The following is an 18,002-nucleotide window of genomic DNA, read 5'->3' as shown; positions in this document are numbered from 1 at the left end:
CACCATGATCATCAATTAATGGCTATATGTATTTATGGAATAGGGTTTATAGGTTGGGGTAAAATAATAATGAAGCTATATATCAACACAGGCCCATCCCATGTGGAACCAAACTTGTTATATTATATATGTTATTATTTAATAACCACACTATTTTGGGAATATTCGGTTTATATAGTAATTAAGGTACATAGATTAATTAGTTGTGCATGCTTTTTAATTTATTTCTTTGGGATGTTTAGACTTTATATTGATGTAACTATATACCGATATGAAAAACATTGTGTGTATATATATAATATATGTAAGCAAATTCCTCAAACTATATATTACAGATTTACAATGAATTGTTTTGAAAGAAGAAAAAAAAACTAGGTATATTATGTAATTTTTTTTTGTTGAAAATAAATAAATAAAAATTATATAACATGTATAGCTAATTTTGCTTAGTGTAGATAATGACTAGTCACTAGTTCTTAATTAATTAGCTTTTCTACCGTGCTTATGCGGGGAATTTTAATTATTTATGATTTTTTAGTTAATTTTGATAAAAATATATTATTTTTCAAAATATAAAATAAAAAAATAGAGTAATTTGCGGCATAACCTCCTTATGTGGCCAGATTTTTGTAACTAATCCTTAATTCTAAAATTTTGGTGGTAAAACTTCCTAAATTCGTGTTCTGTTAGCAATTTAATATTTCCATCCATTTTTAGCTATTAACTGCCATGGTGGAATGTCTACGTAGACACAGTGTGCACGCAACACAATTTTATTGATCCACGTAAATAAATATTTAAAAAATAAAAATTTAATTATTTTAAAAATAAAAAATAAAAAATAAAAAAATTCTTTTTCTTTAAAAATAAAAAAAAAATAATTTTAAAAAAATAAAAATAAAAAGTACTTTAAAAAATAAATAATAAACAAAAAAATTACAAAAATATATATTTTTTTATTTTCCTTTCTTTTTTTCTTTCTTTTGCTTCCTTTTTTTTTCCATCTCTAAACCGAGAGCCCATCATCACCCACCACCAACACCCACATCACTCACCACCATAACCCCATCTCTTCCTCGTACTCTCTCACTTAACAGTAGGTATGAACATTCATTTAACCTAAAGACTAAAACACCATAAATGAACATAATCACGTTTGGAAAAAATTAGAAACCCATAGCGGTTCAAATGGGAATCTCACACCATTCATTCCGACCACCACCATACATAATCGTGAATGAGATTCAAACGGCAAGATCCAATGCCCAGATCTCTTCGCATGACACCACCACCTCCTTCCCAAACCTCCCTCGAACATACCACGTTGATTCTCTCATTCTGTATCTCTCTCACTCCTCTTCTTCTTAGTGGGCATCGAGGACAACGAGATCTAGGCTCTTGGGCAGAGGAAGGACAACCTAGGCTCCTCTTCTTCTTGGTTGGGTTTTGATTATTATAGGGTCCGATTGGGTTTTGAGTAGTGTTTGGATGGGTGGCTGTGCGATAATGAATAGAGGGAGAGAGAGGTGCATTATTCTCAGCGATTGTTTGGTCTTTTTGAGGTCGCTGTGGACATCTCCGACTACTATGAGGCGGTTAGCTGCGGGGTACCTGGTCTGGAGAGGAGCAGAAGGGGTTTCGGGGTTGGGGTCTGGTAAGAGAGAGAGAGTGAAATAAATGTGTTTTAGGTTTAGGTTAGGGTTTTTTTAGCAGAGAAGAAGAAGAAGAAGAAGAAGAAGAAGAAGAAGAAGGAGGAGGAGGAGGAGGAGGAGGGCGTGAGGGAATTAGGGTTTTTTTTTTAAATTATTTTTTTAGTTTTTAAAGAAAAAGAATTTTTTTATTTTTAAAATAATTACTTTTTAATTTTTTTAAACATTTATTTACGTGGACCAATAAAATTGTGTCACGTGTATGTCCACGTAGACATTCTACTATAAAAGTTAACAGCTAAAAATGGATGAAAATATTAAACTGCTAACAGAACACGAGTTTAGGGAGTTTTGGAGGTTAGTTGCAAAAATTTGACCACTTAAAGAAGTTATACCACAAGTTACTCCCTAAAAATATAAGAAAAACAAATTAAATTAACTACTTTCCTTTATGCTAACCCAACCAAAAACTACCAATATGCTTAACTTCTTCGACTTTGTAATTAGAGAAGTTACGACCTATTTACTAGTCTTGGAATCAGCGGTCTATTTGAAGCATAATTTTGTGTTGATTAAGAGTGACTTTGAGACGATTATCAATACGCTGAAGGATATTTATTCCAGCTGAGGTATTGGTAACTATGTGTTTCAACGTAAATATCTCTCTAATTTTTTGTTAAGTTGTAATTTTTTATTTATTTTCTATATTGTAGTTAAGAGGGCTTTCGCCAAGAATGTAACTGGTATGATCGATTTTTCTGTTATACCAGATAATATTTTATGTAATGATTATTTCTCCTAATTTTGTGATATTAATCTAAAAATGCCTTTTATTCGAAAAAAATATCTCTCCTTAAGGTAACCAGTTATATATGTATAAGAATATACTAGGTGAATGTATGTGCCGAGCCACGTACTGCTAGTTTCATTTAAGATTTTGGTCTTTTTAAGATTTTGAATGTATTTTATTTTTAAAGATTACAAATTTTTTGTTTGAAAAAATTAAATATTTATATTTGAAATATTATTTAATAATGTATTAAAAATAATATTAGTGTAATTTTAAAATTGTAAATAAATTTATTATTGAAGTAGTAGATTATTCTATTTTAGTTCTTTTTTTAACATAGCATTGTAATGTAAGTTTATACCTATAAATATTCTGTAAAGTGTTAATATTATATGAACATCTCTATATATAAAGCTAAAAAGTGGATCAATGACAGAAGTGGTATATATGCAATCACACAAAGATAGAAGTGGTATTTCTTCTTCCTATGCTTATCTAGAGAAAACATTAGATAACGTGAGGTTCAATTTAATATATAAAGATTTTTCTTTTTTAAAAAATAAATAAAAAAAATTATTAATATTCTCCCAAGATAGGTTTGTTAGAGAGATATGTGGCTAAGATGATTTTTTTTTTAATTTAAAAAGAGATTATTAATATTTAAAAGATTGTTTAATTTTTTTTGGATTTAATTATTAAGTTTATTTGTTAACGGGAGATGAAACCTAATCGTTAAATTTAACAGTTTCTTCATACTTTTGAACATTTTTCATGATTTTTTTTTGTTGACAAAGCTACAATATTTTGACACAAATTCTATAAAAACCACGGCTTATATTTATAATTGAAAGTACTTATTTTTAGTATGTTGTAGAATTTATATAGTATATAATTATATAAAGTGCATATCATTATATATATAGAATATTGGAAGTTCGGTACTGCTTACCTGGACGAATATAATGATTTTGGTTAGTGAACAACTGTATACCTATATATCATATTTATTTATAGATATTAATTACATATAATTAATGAATATATATGAATGTCCAATTTGAATTTGTATATTATGTATTTTCTACGATTTTGCCATACATATTTCAACATGCGAAGAATGGGCAAGTGCATGCCGGCGGGGCTGGGGGTGAAGTACTGAATGCTTCACTATATTCATCATTTATAATATGATTTAATAATTACAAAAATTTTTATAATTTGATGATTAAAAAAAATTGAAATAAATTTGTTAGTTAGCAAAATATATCTATTCTATATAAAGTGTGTCTATATAACTGAAATTCTTGGTTTATGAGAAATTCATGGGTGACTTTATTATTTAATATTTGAACTGATATTTAACATATTTCAACTCTATATATAATCACAACTATAACTCTAGAAATTAAAAATATATATATAAAAATATTAGGTTTTCTTCTATTATTTATTGTATTCCTTTTCCTATTACAATTTGGACATTAATCACATATAATATTCCACCCCGCACTTCTCTTTTTTCTTCTTCACAACTTAATAACAAATTATATAAGTAATAATAAGAATAAAAAAGAAGCGTGACTTTTATCAAAGTTCACAAAACCAAGCATCAATGACGAAAAAAACCCAACAAAATTTACAGCTAATAAATGATTCTAAGTGCTCGGCATATGCATTAGTTTCCAGGAGTAAAGTTCTTTAAAGTTACGTAATAATTTACATATATGTTGCAAATACAATATACAAAAAATAAAAAAGAATATGGAAGAAAGAAGAGACCATTATTCACATCTAGAAAGGCAGTGGAGATAATAATAGAAACTTTTCATTTTTTTTCTTTTTTTTTATCAATTTTTTTTTTCTTTTTGAGTAAAGATAAATATGAAATTTTAATCGCATAGAGTTTTATTTTAATGAAATATAGTATTTTGAAATAATTTAATAGTATTTTGTTATAGAATACTATCACTTTTTGTTAAACATGGTTTTCACTTTTTGTCGACACTACCATATTCAATTTATCAACGAAAAAATGGACAATCCACATATATGCGGACCCTGCTAGAATGAAAAGTGCAAAATACAAAAATTACACTATTGTCTCTATCGAAACAAATGAAGATTGAAATCCACCAATGACTATCATTAGTTTTCTTATTTACAATTTTTAGACAAATGCTATCTTCAATTATCAATAATTTAGAGATTGATTTTTAATTTTCTTTTTATCTTACACCCATTTAAGTAATGTTTCTTTAAGTATTGGAACATCAATTTTTAATTTATTTTTGGATTAACATAAAACATATTTAAATCATCAAGCTTTCTTAAACACTAATATATTGCATTCGGTATTCACTTTTAATTGACAATATTATAAAATATAATATTTAGATACACATAATAATCTCACCTAATAATTAATAATACTTTTTCTTTAATTTTTAATTGTATCACTTTCAAATAACATAGAAAAAAACTAGCATAAATTTAGTATACGTGCTCGCACGTAGTTTTTTGCTAGTATATATATATATATCTATAACTGAATTCTTGGTTTATGAGAAATTTATGGGTGACTTTTTATTTATATTAAAAATAAAATAATTTATTATTAAAAATAAAATAGTTTATGAAAAATTCATTGATCATTTTTTATTTATATTAAAAATAAAATGGTTTATTAATAAAAATAAAATAGTTTATGAGAAATTCATGGGTCACTTTTTATTTATATATAATAAAATAAATCTCATTAAATCTAAAAAAAAAATACAATTAGGTTTTTGCTTTGTACATCTACTATTGGTCTTTCTAAATATACTTATGTTATTTAGTTGGATTTTATTCTAAATAATAATTTACTACTATTTATATCTATTCTATATAAAGTGTGCCTATATAACTGAATTCTTGGTTTATGAGAAATTAATGGGTGACTTTTTATTTATATTAAAAATAAAATGATTTATTATTAAAAATAAAATAGTTTATGAAAAATTCATGGGTCACTTTTTATTTATATATAATAAAATAAATAAAATAAAACCCATTAAATTTAGAAAAAAAAATACGATTGAGTTTTTGCTGTTGTACATCGATTTTTTTTTTCTTCTTCTCTTCTTCTCTTCTAGAATTACCATTTTCCTACAAAAACACTCATTAAAAGAAAAAGTTATATTTTAGCACATACAGTATAATAAAAAAGCCATAAAATTTATAATTTCGTCTTCTATTAAATAAAAATAAAAATAACTTAAAATATTATTATAATTATGCTGCTTTGTACATGCTGTGACAAAAAGGAATGTCAATCTTATTAATTTCTCCATGTTCTAGCTATTAAGGCAAACCAGAAAAAGAAAAATATTTACTAAAACCCATCAAAACTTATCATAATTAAACCTGAGGCATTAGATGCAAAAAAAAAAAAATAAATAAATCAGAGAGTACATTACAACACTGTTTTTGATCACGTGCTCATAAATTAGAAGCACAATTAAATATATTAGCGAAATAGTGACTAACATCCAAATTTCAGAGTTGACGAAAAATGTGCAACTGAATGAGGTAAAGATTACTACAATATTTACTTTATAAAACTTTTGTTTCAATATCTTACTATTATTAACACCATTTGATTTGGATGTAGAAAAAATATTTTTGGATTGAGGCGGTAATAAAAATAACTGATACTGTCCAGAGTTTTTATTACATGTCATGTGACGCATGTCATAAAAAAATAGATCTATACAATCGCAATGAAAAAATTATATGTGACAAGCTAACATGCGGCCCGAAATTAGATTTCTTACACCACGGTATATTACAAAAAACATATGATGTTATTGAAATTAAGTTAAAATAAAAAAAAAAGAAGATACTAACAATCTTATTATGCATTTTACAGTGCTATAGCATATGTTGAACTTGATGACAATACAAAGAGCCTATCTGCTGTCATGTTCGCAGATATTGTGGAAAAAATATTTTTCGTGTAATGCTGCCCAACTAATGAAATATACTGCAAAGGTGTAATTTTTAAAAAATAAAATAGTTTTACATGCCTTTCATAACTTGATTTTTTTAATTAAATAAGTTATGCACACCATGTCTAATCATTTTAAATGAAAATACATCACGGTTTACAGGAACACCGCCGCTTTGTCGACACTACCATATTCAATTTATCAACGAAAAAATGGACAATCCAGATATATGCGAACCCGGCTAGAATGAAAAGTGCAAAATACAAAACTTACACTATTGTCTCTATCGAAGCAAATGAAGATTGAAATCCACCAATGACTATCATTAGTTTTCTTATCTACAATTTTTAGACAAATGCTATCTTCAATTATCAATAATTTAGAGACTGATTTTTAATTTTCTTTTTATCTTACACCCATTTAAGTAATGTTTATTTAAGTATTGGAACATCAATTTTTAATTTATTTTTGGATTAACTTAAGACCATATTTAAATCATCAAGCTTTCTTAAACATTAATATATTGCATTCGGTATTCACTTTTAATTGACAACATTATAAACTATAATATTTAGATATACATAATAATAATCTCTCCTAATAACTAATAATATTTTTTCTTTAATTTTTAATTGTATCACTTTCAACTAACATAGAAAAAAACTAGCATAAAATTTAGTATACGTGCCTTGCACGTAGCTTTTTGCTAGTATATATATATATTATATATATATATATTATGTAAAAAAGTAATGTCATGGCCTCATTCACATTTGGCTGCTTAATCAAATATTATAATTTTTATTTTTCTTCAAGCATTCAAGAATTTCTAATTACAATTCATTTTCTTAAAACTAGTTTATCATGAGTAAATTTTGCTAATTCATTTCTATTTTTGTAATTTATAAATATTCTTCTGGTACAATGATAAAAGTGATATGATTGTTTTTTCAATTACAAATTTTAAAGGTTTATTGTTTAATAATTCTCCTAAAGCATATTTCAATAAAAATATAGGGTAAATGACGGCAAAACCTCCAAAATTTTTATTTTGGTTTTATTCAACTTAAAAACCAAAATTTGGACGATAAAACCCGTAATACTCGCATTCTGTTAGCAATTTAACATTTCTGTCCATTTTAGGTGTTAAGTGTCATGTTGGACTAGACGCACTGTACACGTGGAACAATTGTATTGGTCCACGTAAAAAATTATTTTTAAAAAATTAATTATTTTAAAAATAAAAAATAAACAAAATTCTTTTTCTTTAAAATTTTAAAAAAAAAACCCTAATTCCCTATCCCATTCCCTCACGCCCTCCTCCTCCTCCTACTTCTTCTTCCTCATCTTCTTATTCTTCTATCTTTTTCTCTGCTAAAAAAAACCCTAACCTAAACCTAACACACCTCTCTCTTCCTCCAATCGGACCGCCAATCGCACCAAAAAAATCCCTCCAAACAGACCCCAAGCCCACCTCTGTTCACACCTCCAATCGCACCTCCTTCTTCTCTCCTTCTCGGGTCGAGCTAAACACAGAGAAAGAAAGAAAGAAAAACGAGAGAGAGAGAGAGAGAGAGAGAGAGAGAGAGAGAGAGAGAGAGAGAGAGAGACAGAAATCAGGCTGGGCGAAGGTGGTTTGGGTTGGGGTGGTCGGGGAATCGGGCTGGGCAAAGGAATCGCACCTCCTTCTTCTCTCCTTCTCGCCGTGGACATTTCTAGTTTGGGGATGGTGGCGATGGCGATGGCTGGGAAGGAAGGAAGGAAGATGGTGGTGATGGCTGGGAAGGAAGGGAATGGTGGTGGGTGGTGGCTGGGAAGGATTCAGGGTTTAGGGTTCGGCTGGTGGTTTCGGGATCCCGTAGAAAATGCTTCATCGTGGACAAAGAAAAAGAAAAAGAAAGAAAGGAAAAAAAGAAAAAAATAAAAGAAAAATTAATTTTTATTTATAATTTTTTTTTTTAATTTCAAATTAATTTATAATTAATTTTTTTATTTTTTTTAAATGATTTTTTAGGTGGACTAATAAAAATTGTGCCACGTGTACACTGTATCCAGTCCAACATGACACTTAATGGATAGAAATATTAAATTGTGAATGCGAGTATCCTACTCGATGGTTTTACCGCCCAAATTTAATTTTAGAGGTTAAGTGAAACCAAAATGAAAATTTTGCCGCCATTTACCCTAAAAATTTATTATAATTTCTTCTTCTTCTTTTTTATATATTTTTTTTCATTCTAAAAATAGCTATATATCTATTTATATAGGTTTCTAAGATCTTTCCTTTACCATTTTTTTTCTTTTATTTATTTATTTAAAAAAAAAAAGAGGAAAAGAAATAATTGCAAATTTCTACATAATTACAGTACTCCGTACGTAGTCCCACCTACCAGAAAAAGAGGGAGTCATATAAAATGGGAGACATGAAAAAGAGGTGAAAGGTTAAACTATAGGCTCCTTTAATTTAATTAGATATTAATTCCTGGTTAATAAGGCCAATATTATATATTTTTTGGAATTAGAATTTCATTATTTCCTTGACTTTTTAGTTTTTAATTAATACATTTGTAATTCTAAGTATATACTGATTATTCATTATATTGTGCTTAAAATACTATTTTATTATAATTGGTAGGAAAACTGGTAGCTTTACTTTGTTCTTTAGTCCCATCGAAGATATGTACATATATACAACGTCCATACAGCTATATATGTTGGTCACAACTTTGACTCATAATAATTATTGGTTGACTATGATATTAAAAGATTCTTTTTATAACATACGAAAGTCTTTAAGGTGTTTAAAAGCTTTTTGGAACTTTGCTTGGTTATTTCTTCCTTCATGATTTAATTTGTTAGAATACCACTCTCTCTTTCTTTTTTGGTTGTGTTAGGCAAATTCATATGATTTTTTCTCATCTTCCAATCATGTTACACACCCATTTTGGTTCGGCAAAATTTGGTTTGTTCAATATGTACATATACAACTCCAAATATTATGAAATTACATATTTAACGACCTTGTCATGCAACGCAACTATATATAGCCAATTAAGTTATTACATTCACGGCATGCTTGCCACGTTTAATTAATTGAAAAAACAAATATTTACTATATATATATAGATAAGATAAGCTATAGTATTCTAGCATATTCCATATTTCCATCTCAAAGAAAGAAAAAAGATTAATGACCTAATTAATTTTTGGTCGTATGAAAAATAATGTTTTCTAAACTGATCTCGATCGAATTAATGTTTGGTATAAATTGTACGAATGGAAAAAATGGTAATAAAAGCTATAACGTATGTATACGCCAACCATATTTGAAAATATATTTTTATAATATATTTGACCAAACATGAATGTATATATATATGTATTTATATTTTTACATGATTTTGATGTTTACTAACACAAAAGTCTCATAATATGTAATTAATTACCATTATAATTCCATTTTAATATATGGTACACTACCGACACTTGATCTCTACCAACAAAAATGAAAAAGAAAGAGAAAAAGCTAACCAGATATAGCTACCATGCCATTATATAATTAATAAGTGTCATTGTTAATTAATTAACACCAAATTTCTACCAAGTTTTTATTATATACAATATTCATGAATATTCAAAACTGTCGATATGAAAGGTGTAGGCCCTGGCCTGAATATCACATTAATGATCATTCAAACGTGGAACCTTCAATAAATTCACTTATCATCATCATCATCAAAGTCATTTTATGTACATATATATACGAGTGAAGTGATTATCAGTACGATCTACTAGCTATGGCTATAGCAAGTTCAAAAACAAAATGAATATAATTTTTAGATTTATATATATTCAAATTCATTTTTAAGATATATATATATGGATATGTTCATAGGAAAAAGAGCATAGAGTTATTGCATAAGTTAGACAGTTCAAATGTTTCATATAATTGAGACTCTCATAATATATTTATATTTATTTATATATAATTAAACATCCACTTTAGTCAAGCCCTCTGTTGATGATTCTTAGAGTTTTTTTTCCTGGTCATGACTCATGACCTAATTAATTGATTGATAGACCACGCGTTTCCACACACTAACTACTGCATATTGTAACATTATATCTTGGAATCATTTCATAGATAGTTAATTGACAATAAAAAAAATAAAAAAAAAATAGCTTATGTATTGGTGTTACATTTTTATATCTTAACAATGTAAACGATCTGAAAAAATTTAATAATTTTTTTTTATTTTTACAATGATATGGATTTATAGTGTTTTTTTTTAGTATTTTTAACTTTATTTCACAAAAATAGGACGGTTGTTAACTTGTTATAATATTATTTTCAAAACAGTTTTGTTTTTACGTTACTAGTATTAGTATAGTACTGATTATATTATGCTTTCCGCAAAGTAAAAATAACATTTGTTTTTGGAAAAATATAAATAAAAAGAAACTGGAAAAAGAGGACATCAGTAAAAATATGAAAAAAAAAATCTATAAAAATTAAGAGAAAATTATTAATTTTATAATTTTTTTAATAAAATTATTTTATTAGAAAAATTACACTCAATAAAAAAATTAAAAAGTAGGGAAAATTCCAAGTAAGGATAGCTAAAGGTAACCAAGTATATATATACCACCCCTTCTAAAAATAATGTACTGATGTACCTTCTACTTGTTTCGGTATCCAGAAGAATTTTTTAGTCTTATTTTTTTATATATATATTTATGTACGTTATAGCTATTTAAGATATCCTACAAAATTTTGAGAAATTCGGAATAATTTACAATATAAAAAATAGTATTCAAACAATCTATTTTACACTCGTATAAAATAAAATAATCAAGGGTGCTACACACTGTTTGAACGCAATTTTCGGCATGTTAAACTTTTTTAAATTTCTTAAAATTTTGCAGGATGTCTTAAATAATTATAATTTACATAACATGAGAAAAAATTTGACTAAAAAATTATTTTGTATATTAAAACACATAGAGATGTATCGATGTATTCTTTTTAAGGGGGAACATTATAGAATTTTCCTATACTATTTTCTATATTTTTTAACTTCTCAAAAAAAAAAATTACTTTTTTTGATTGTAAACTATATTTTTACAAATTTATACCTTAAAATTCAGAAAAATAAAAATTTCCCAAAAAAAAAAAATTACAATATTAGGTGCTTTGCAAAAATATATATTCCCTGAACTTAAAGATTTTTATTACTACTTATAATAACGTACGCGCGTAAAATGTGTATAATTATTATAATTACAACGTGAATATTATTTAAATGAGTTCACAAAACGACAAAGTTTCAGACAAAGAAAACTCACCATCGCCTTATTTCACTCTATGGCTGACTTTTGGGTCACTCTTTGCCCCCACAATATTTTTTGTCGGTAACACTCCATCATATATATCTACATTTATCTTTTAAGAAAAAAAAAACAAAAAAAATTATCAAATATTGATCATGAGTTGAACTATATAGTCTATACATATATCACAATACAATTACATCGACCCCTGAAGTTAAATTTTGATATAAATAAATAGTATAGCTAGTGTGAGAAGACAAAAAGAGAAACTGATCAAAAATGAGTAATTAATGTGATTGTATATAATGTATATAAATACACACAGGCCATTTATGGAAATTTAGATATTGATTTTTTTAAAAAAAGAAAAAAGAATAAAAAGAACATGTGGAAGGAACTTGGAACCGAATAGGTGAATCAACCTCGTCATAATTGGCATGCTGTACCACTTTGCCAGTGTGTCATGTGGCACATGGCTATAGCTCAATTCAGTTCACACAATAACAAAAAGCTTCAAAAATAAATGAGAGAATAATATATATTTGGCATTCAATTATATTTTTTTTTTGAAGAAAGAAATTTATTTAAAGATTTATATAGTTATGGAAGGAAGAGCATGTGAAACTTCACATGCCATGAATTTAATGATACGTATAAATCTACTAGCTATAGAATTATGGGATATGATGAATTCTGTTACTATAAATATATCCATATTGAAAGATAATATTTATACATCGTTATCATGAGCAAAAGGTTATGTGTATACATGATATATATTTATAAATACAAAGTATGTATGTGTGTATGTATATGTGTACGTACGTGCATACGTGCATGTATTTACATTTATACTACTCACCCATAAATTTGAGATACTTCTATTTATTAAAAGACAGTACAAGCATGTAATTATTTAATTTCACGAACAGTATACTTATGGGTGTGTAATGTGTACATGTATATATATTTATAACAATTAATTAATAAACAACCCGCTTAATTAAATAATATATATATGAAAAAAATTAACATATATTAATATTAATATGCATAAGAATTTAGTTTAAATGAATATAGTATATCTAAATTTAAACTAGCTAATAATTTGATGAATGATAGATAATCCTACTATTTTGATTAATATTATTTATTTTTAAAACATGAAAATGAAATTCGGTGAAGAAAAATACAATAGTATGCATTTTCCAAATTAATTGTAGCATTATTAGTTTACCTAGCTGTAGTTTTGTCTTCTATAATCTATATTTTCTTCAGTCATCCCAGGTGGCAAGGTGTGGGTCCCATTTCATAGCTTACGTGGCAAAGCATTTATAAAGTAGCAACTGTAGCAACTTTTGGAGACCATTAAAGTTGAAGCCAATTCAATAATTATAACGAGTGGACTTGATTCAAATCAATTCACACACATTTTTATTATTCATACACATTTAAAATTACCAAATTATCCTTACAAGCTGATCACTCAACTCAACAGGCCACATGAACTAGTTAGCAATAATTTCGGATTGGTGTTTCGCATTAAATGTTTCGAAAATATCCGCAGCAACAAAGTCGACTGAATTTAAAGGCAATGGTTGAAATTTCAATCAATTTTATTAGGGAATATTGTTATTGTTCTAAGTAAATATCGGGTCTCATATAACTTAATATAATAGCTTTTAGGGAGTATTCCTGGCCAATCGTAACGCGACATTTCGAGAAGGTACTAAGCACCACTGCTACCTAATAACAATGCTCTTTCATAAAATATATTAGAAAAAAAATAATAATACTAATAATAATAACAACCTAAACTAAGTCCTTAAATTCAACAATTTAAATAATTCATGAGACATTTTTAGCAACCTTAAAATTTCAGGAATATAATTTGATGCATGTCAAAGTTCAGAAGGTAAAAATCTTAATTCACCTTTATTTTATATTATTCATATTCCAACCATAATTTACTAAATGTATCGTTAGGATTAATACTGGGCACCGCTATAACCTCTAACGAATGCATTAGCATCTCATTATTATTAGGACAAAAAGTGAAAAAGAACTTAATTTTTGAAATAAAGGGGTACTATATGTGTCATGATATAATCAATTAATATGAGACAATTCACCAAATCATTATATCATGTATAGTTAAAAAGTGAGAAAATATCTAGTGAAATTATATACATATAATATATCTATCAAAAAATAATGCCAGTTTAATTTAAATTAATATTTACATTTCTACATAGAGATGTAGTGTACTTAAATTAGAGTGTCTTGTAAGTAAATAGGATGTATATTAAGCTATACGCACTATATTTTGCTTTAAAATACATGACTTACATCCACATAATTATATCAAAATATACACTAAATTAAAAGTTTGGTGAAAATTGATTTTAGTAAGACTATATATATAGTGATACCTTAATTTTATCTACTTAAAACTATTAATTAACTCTTATATATATAAAATATACTCTTGAAAATAAAATTGTATGTGAAAACCATTTTAGAAAATCCTTATTAATTGATTACTTTTTATCTTTTAAAATATATCATCAAAACTTTATTTTCTTTATTTTACAGTACACATTTACATTATACCACCTATCAACTTCTTTAAAATACATCACTACTCAAACCTCACATTTTTTAAATTTTACTATATTTTATTCATTTCAAATATATAATATTATACACATATCTCCATACAAAAATAATTATTAAAACCTAAGACAATTAAAAAATATATTTAGTGTAATGAGTAGTATTCTATAAATGTAGCACATGAATAGTAAATTTTAAATAGACTTTAAAATGAAAGAGTTTAAAACATTTAGTGTAATAAGGTATTTTAAGTATGATTTTTAAAGTTTCTCTATTTTAGAGAACTATTGTGAGTGCTTTAAAATTTTTTTATATGTATAGCAAATATTTTATTTAATACATTTTAATAATAAAATTTTATTTTAAAAGTAAAATATTATTTTAATATTTTCTTTTTGCTTTAATAAACTCTTCCAAATATTTTAATTAAATTATAAGAATAGGAAGTAATTAAAATATACGCAAGATAATAAGATAAACATATATAATAGATATAGGAACTTGGCCCCAATCATTTTTTTTTTTTTTTTAATTTTTTCTAATAAAACTTGTATGTATATATGACTGAGACTGAGATCCATAGATTTGTTTATTTTCATCTTTTAAGAGAAGAAACAAACTAATATTAGAATCACATTTACGTCAAGCGGTTTTATGCTTAGAAATCAAATAAGGTCCATTTATTACCTAACCTTATAAATGTTTTTAAAATATTATAGATATATCTTATATTAAATGTAATTATTTAATATAAATTATTGGTTTAACTGATTTTTTTTTTTAATTTTTAATTTTTTTTCGTTAAATCTAACCATTAAAATTAATTAATCAATAAATCAATCAATTAATTAATTATTATTATTAAATTTTTTTAAATATTTAAATTTAATTTAAAAGTATCAACAAAATTAAATAATTTTTTTTTATATAAATCCTAATTTAAATTTAAATTAATTTATTATACTTTATATATATTTATTTATTTGTAGGATTCCTGAAATTGGAAGTAAAAACTTACTAATCAACGTTGGCCACACATGCTACATAAAAATATATATGTCACAAAGGGCCTTTTCATGAAGCTGATGGCTCAACAATAAAAAGTTAAATAGACTTATTGAGAGGTCAATTTCTAGAATTTCTATTATAATTATAGGTTTTTTTTTTTAACATTAATCGTTAATCTCATGCTTGATTTTGTCATTAACTGAAACTTAATTTGTTTCTTTAGTTAATATTATTATAAATTATTATAAGTTTAGTACACAGTCCACCTCATGTGGTAGTGTGGTACGTACGTATGGATAAAAGAGTCCCAACAAATTATTAGTTTCCAACAAAAAAACAAATATTTAAGATACCTTAAAATAAAAACTTGTATAATATATCTGACTTATTTGTTCGGTAACAATTTTAATTAAAAACTAAGAAGAAAATTTTGTCAAACAAAATTACAGAAAACAAAAAACAAAATTTGTTATTTGGTAACTCCTAATCATCATCATAACCAAACAAAATACTATTTTGATAAAAACGTACCTAAAATAAAACTATTCACTTTTTTAACCAATTTGTCTTTATATATTACGAAAGAAATAGCCTACGTGAAATTACCTTATATACATATTAAACGAATAATGACACAAATTAGCATTAGGAGTTAATTATATTAACAAAGAATTAATACAAATGGTGACCATTGACCTTATTTTACAAGGTTCGTTTTATTTTTTTACTCTCTGTTTGAACCAACGTGGATTCAAAGCCACGAAGAAACCGTAGAATTGTCTTCTTGGTCTCCCTTATTAAATTTCACACACACTCTCTCTCTCAACAATATAAAGTCTCAATAATAAATCTCTTTTCTCTCTCAATTCATTTCATTACAAACCCCAAAAACCCCCCAAAAAAAGAAAAAGAAAAATGGGGATTAAATTCAAATCTCCAATCTCATCACCGTCGACCCATCTCCTCATTTTTCTTTTAGCCGCCGCCGCCGTCGCAGCCGTAGCCGCCGCCGCTGCCCCCAATGGCGGCGTTCTACGGTTTAAAGAAGCTCCCAAATTCTACAACTCTCCAAATTGTCCAAAAAATGTCACGTGCTCCTCCTACAACGATGTCACGTGCTCGGACAATTCAGTACACGTGGCGATGACCCTCGACGCAGCTTATCTCCGGGGATCAATGGCTGCGATTCTCTCCGTACTCCAACACTCTTCTTGTCCGGAAAACATTCAATTCCACTTCGTCACTTCTTCCTCCGCCGATTCAGATTCTCTCCGCTCAGCCCTCTCAGGTTCTTTCCCTTACTTGAAATTCCAAATCTACCCTTTCAGCGATGACTCCGTAGTCGCCGGCCTAATCTCCACCTCCATTCGCTCCGCCCTCGATTGCCCACTAAACTACGCTCGAAACTACCTCGCCGAACTCCTTCCCACCACCGTACGGCGCGTGGTTTACCTTGATTCCGATCTCGTCCTAGTCGACGACATCGCCAAGCTCGCCGCCACACCTCTCGGAGACGACACCGTTTTGGCGGCGCCGGAGTACTGCAACGCGAACTTCACCTCTTACTTCACGCCTTCTTTCTGGTCAAACCCTTCTCTCTCGATGACCTTCGCCGGTCGGGAAGCGTGTTACTTTAACACCGGAGTAATGGTTATGGACTTGGAGAGGTGGCGCGTGGGCGGGTACACGGCTAAGATTATTGAGTGGATGGAGCTCCAGAAGAGAATGCGGATCTACGAGCTGGGTTCTCTTCCGCCGTTTCTTTTGGTGTTCGCCGGGAATATTGCTCCGGTGGATCACAGGTGGAACCAACATGGGCTCGGTGGTGATAATTTTCGTGGGCTTTGTCGTGATCTTCATCCGGGCCCAGTAAGCCTGCTTCATTGGAGTGGCAAAGGAAAGCCTTGGGCCCGACTCGATGCCAACAGGCCCTGTCCATTGGATGCTCTATGGGCTCCTTATGATCTTTTACAAACACCTTTTGTTCTCGAGTCTTAGATTTTTGACGGTATTTTATTTTTTATATTTTTGAAAATTTTGAGTTTTGGTGGGATGGAGTATATATATATTACAATATATACATACACTTTGTGCTCAAACTTAATTTTACAGCGTCCTTTAGTGAGATGGAAAAAAAAATCCAAAAAAGAAAAAAAAAAGTGTACATTATATAGCCATTAATAGACTTTATCATTACAATAATATATATGATCCTTTTCAATTTTACTTCTTTTCTTCTTCTTCTTATCACTATTTTAATTATTTAACATAGAGATATTATGATTTGATTGGTTTGGTTTGTTGTAATTTTAAATATATTCTAATATTGTTTGATTTTGCTATTGTAAGACAAGGGTATATTGTCCTATAGACAAAAGCGTTAGTTTGATTTGATGATATTAAAATTGTCTGTTATTATCACTTTGAAAATATTTTTAACTACTTTAATTATAATTTTGAATGCATGAGAACCATCACTATTCACTTCATTACATAGTACTTTCCTATTGATTTTTGAGAGACTAATTTGTTTTGACAGTATTCTTATTGGATGAGAACTTTTGAGGTATTTAAAGAAGAATAAGGTATGAGTTTTCCATAGCTGAGTATGGAGAGCCA

The 18,002-nt window shown here is 27.7% G+C and overlaps 1 protein-coding gene across 1 annotated transcript; it reads left to right on the top strand.

Moving 5' to 3' along the window:
* The first annotated feature begins 15,998 nt into the window (after positions 1 to 15,998).
* Positions 15,999 to 17,609, top strand: LOC115714438 (probable galacturonosyltransferase-like 1). The gene has a single exon (XM_030643152.2). The coding sequence runs from the start codon at positions 16,299 to 16,301 to the stop codon at positions 17,379 to 17,381; it is 1,083 nt and encodes a 360-aa protein (XP_030499012.1). The 5' UTR covers positions 15,999 to 16,298; the 3' UTR covers positions 17,382 to 17,609.
* The last annotated feature ends 393 nt before the right edge of the window (positions 17,610 to 18,002 follow it).

This window comes from Cannabis sativa, chromosome 4 (genome assembly GCF_029168945.1).
Source record: "Cannabis sativa cultivar Pink pepper isolate KNU-18-1 chromosome 4, ASM2916894v1, whole genome shotgun sequence".
In the NCBI taxonomy this organism is placed as follows: Eukaryota; Viridiplantae; Streptophyta; class Magnoliopsida; order Rosales; family Cannabaceae; genus Cannabis; species Cannabis sativa.
Note: the sequence above shows the minus strand (reverse complement) of the source record. Positions and strands in the feature narration are given on the sequence as shown.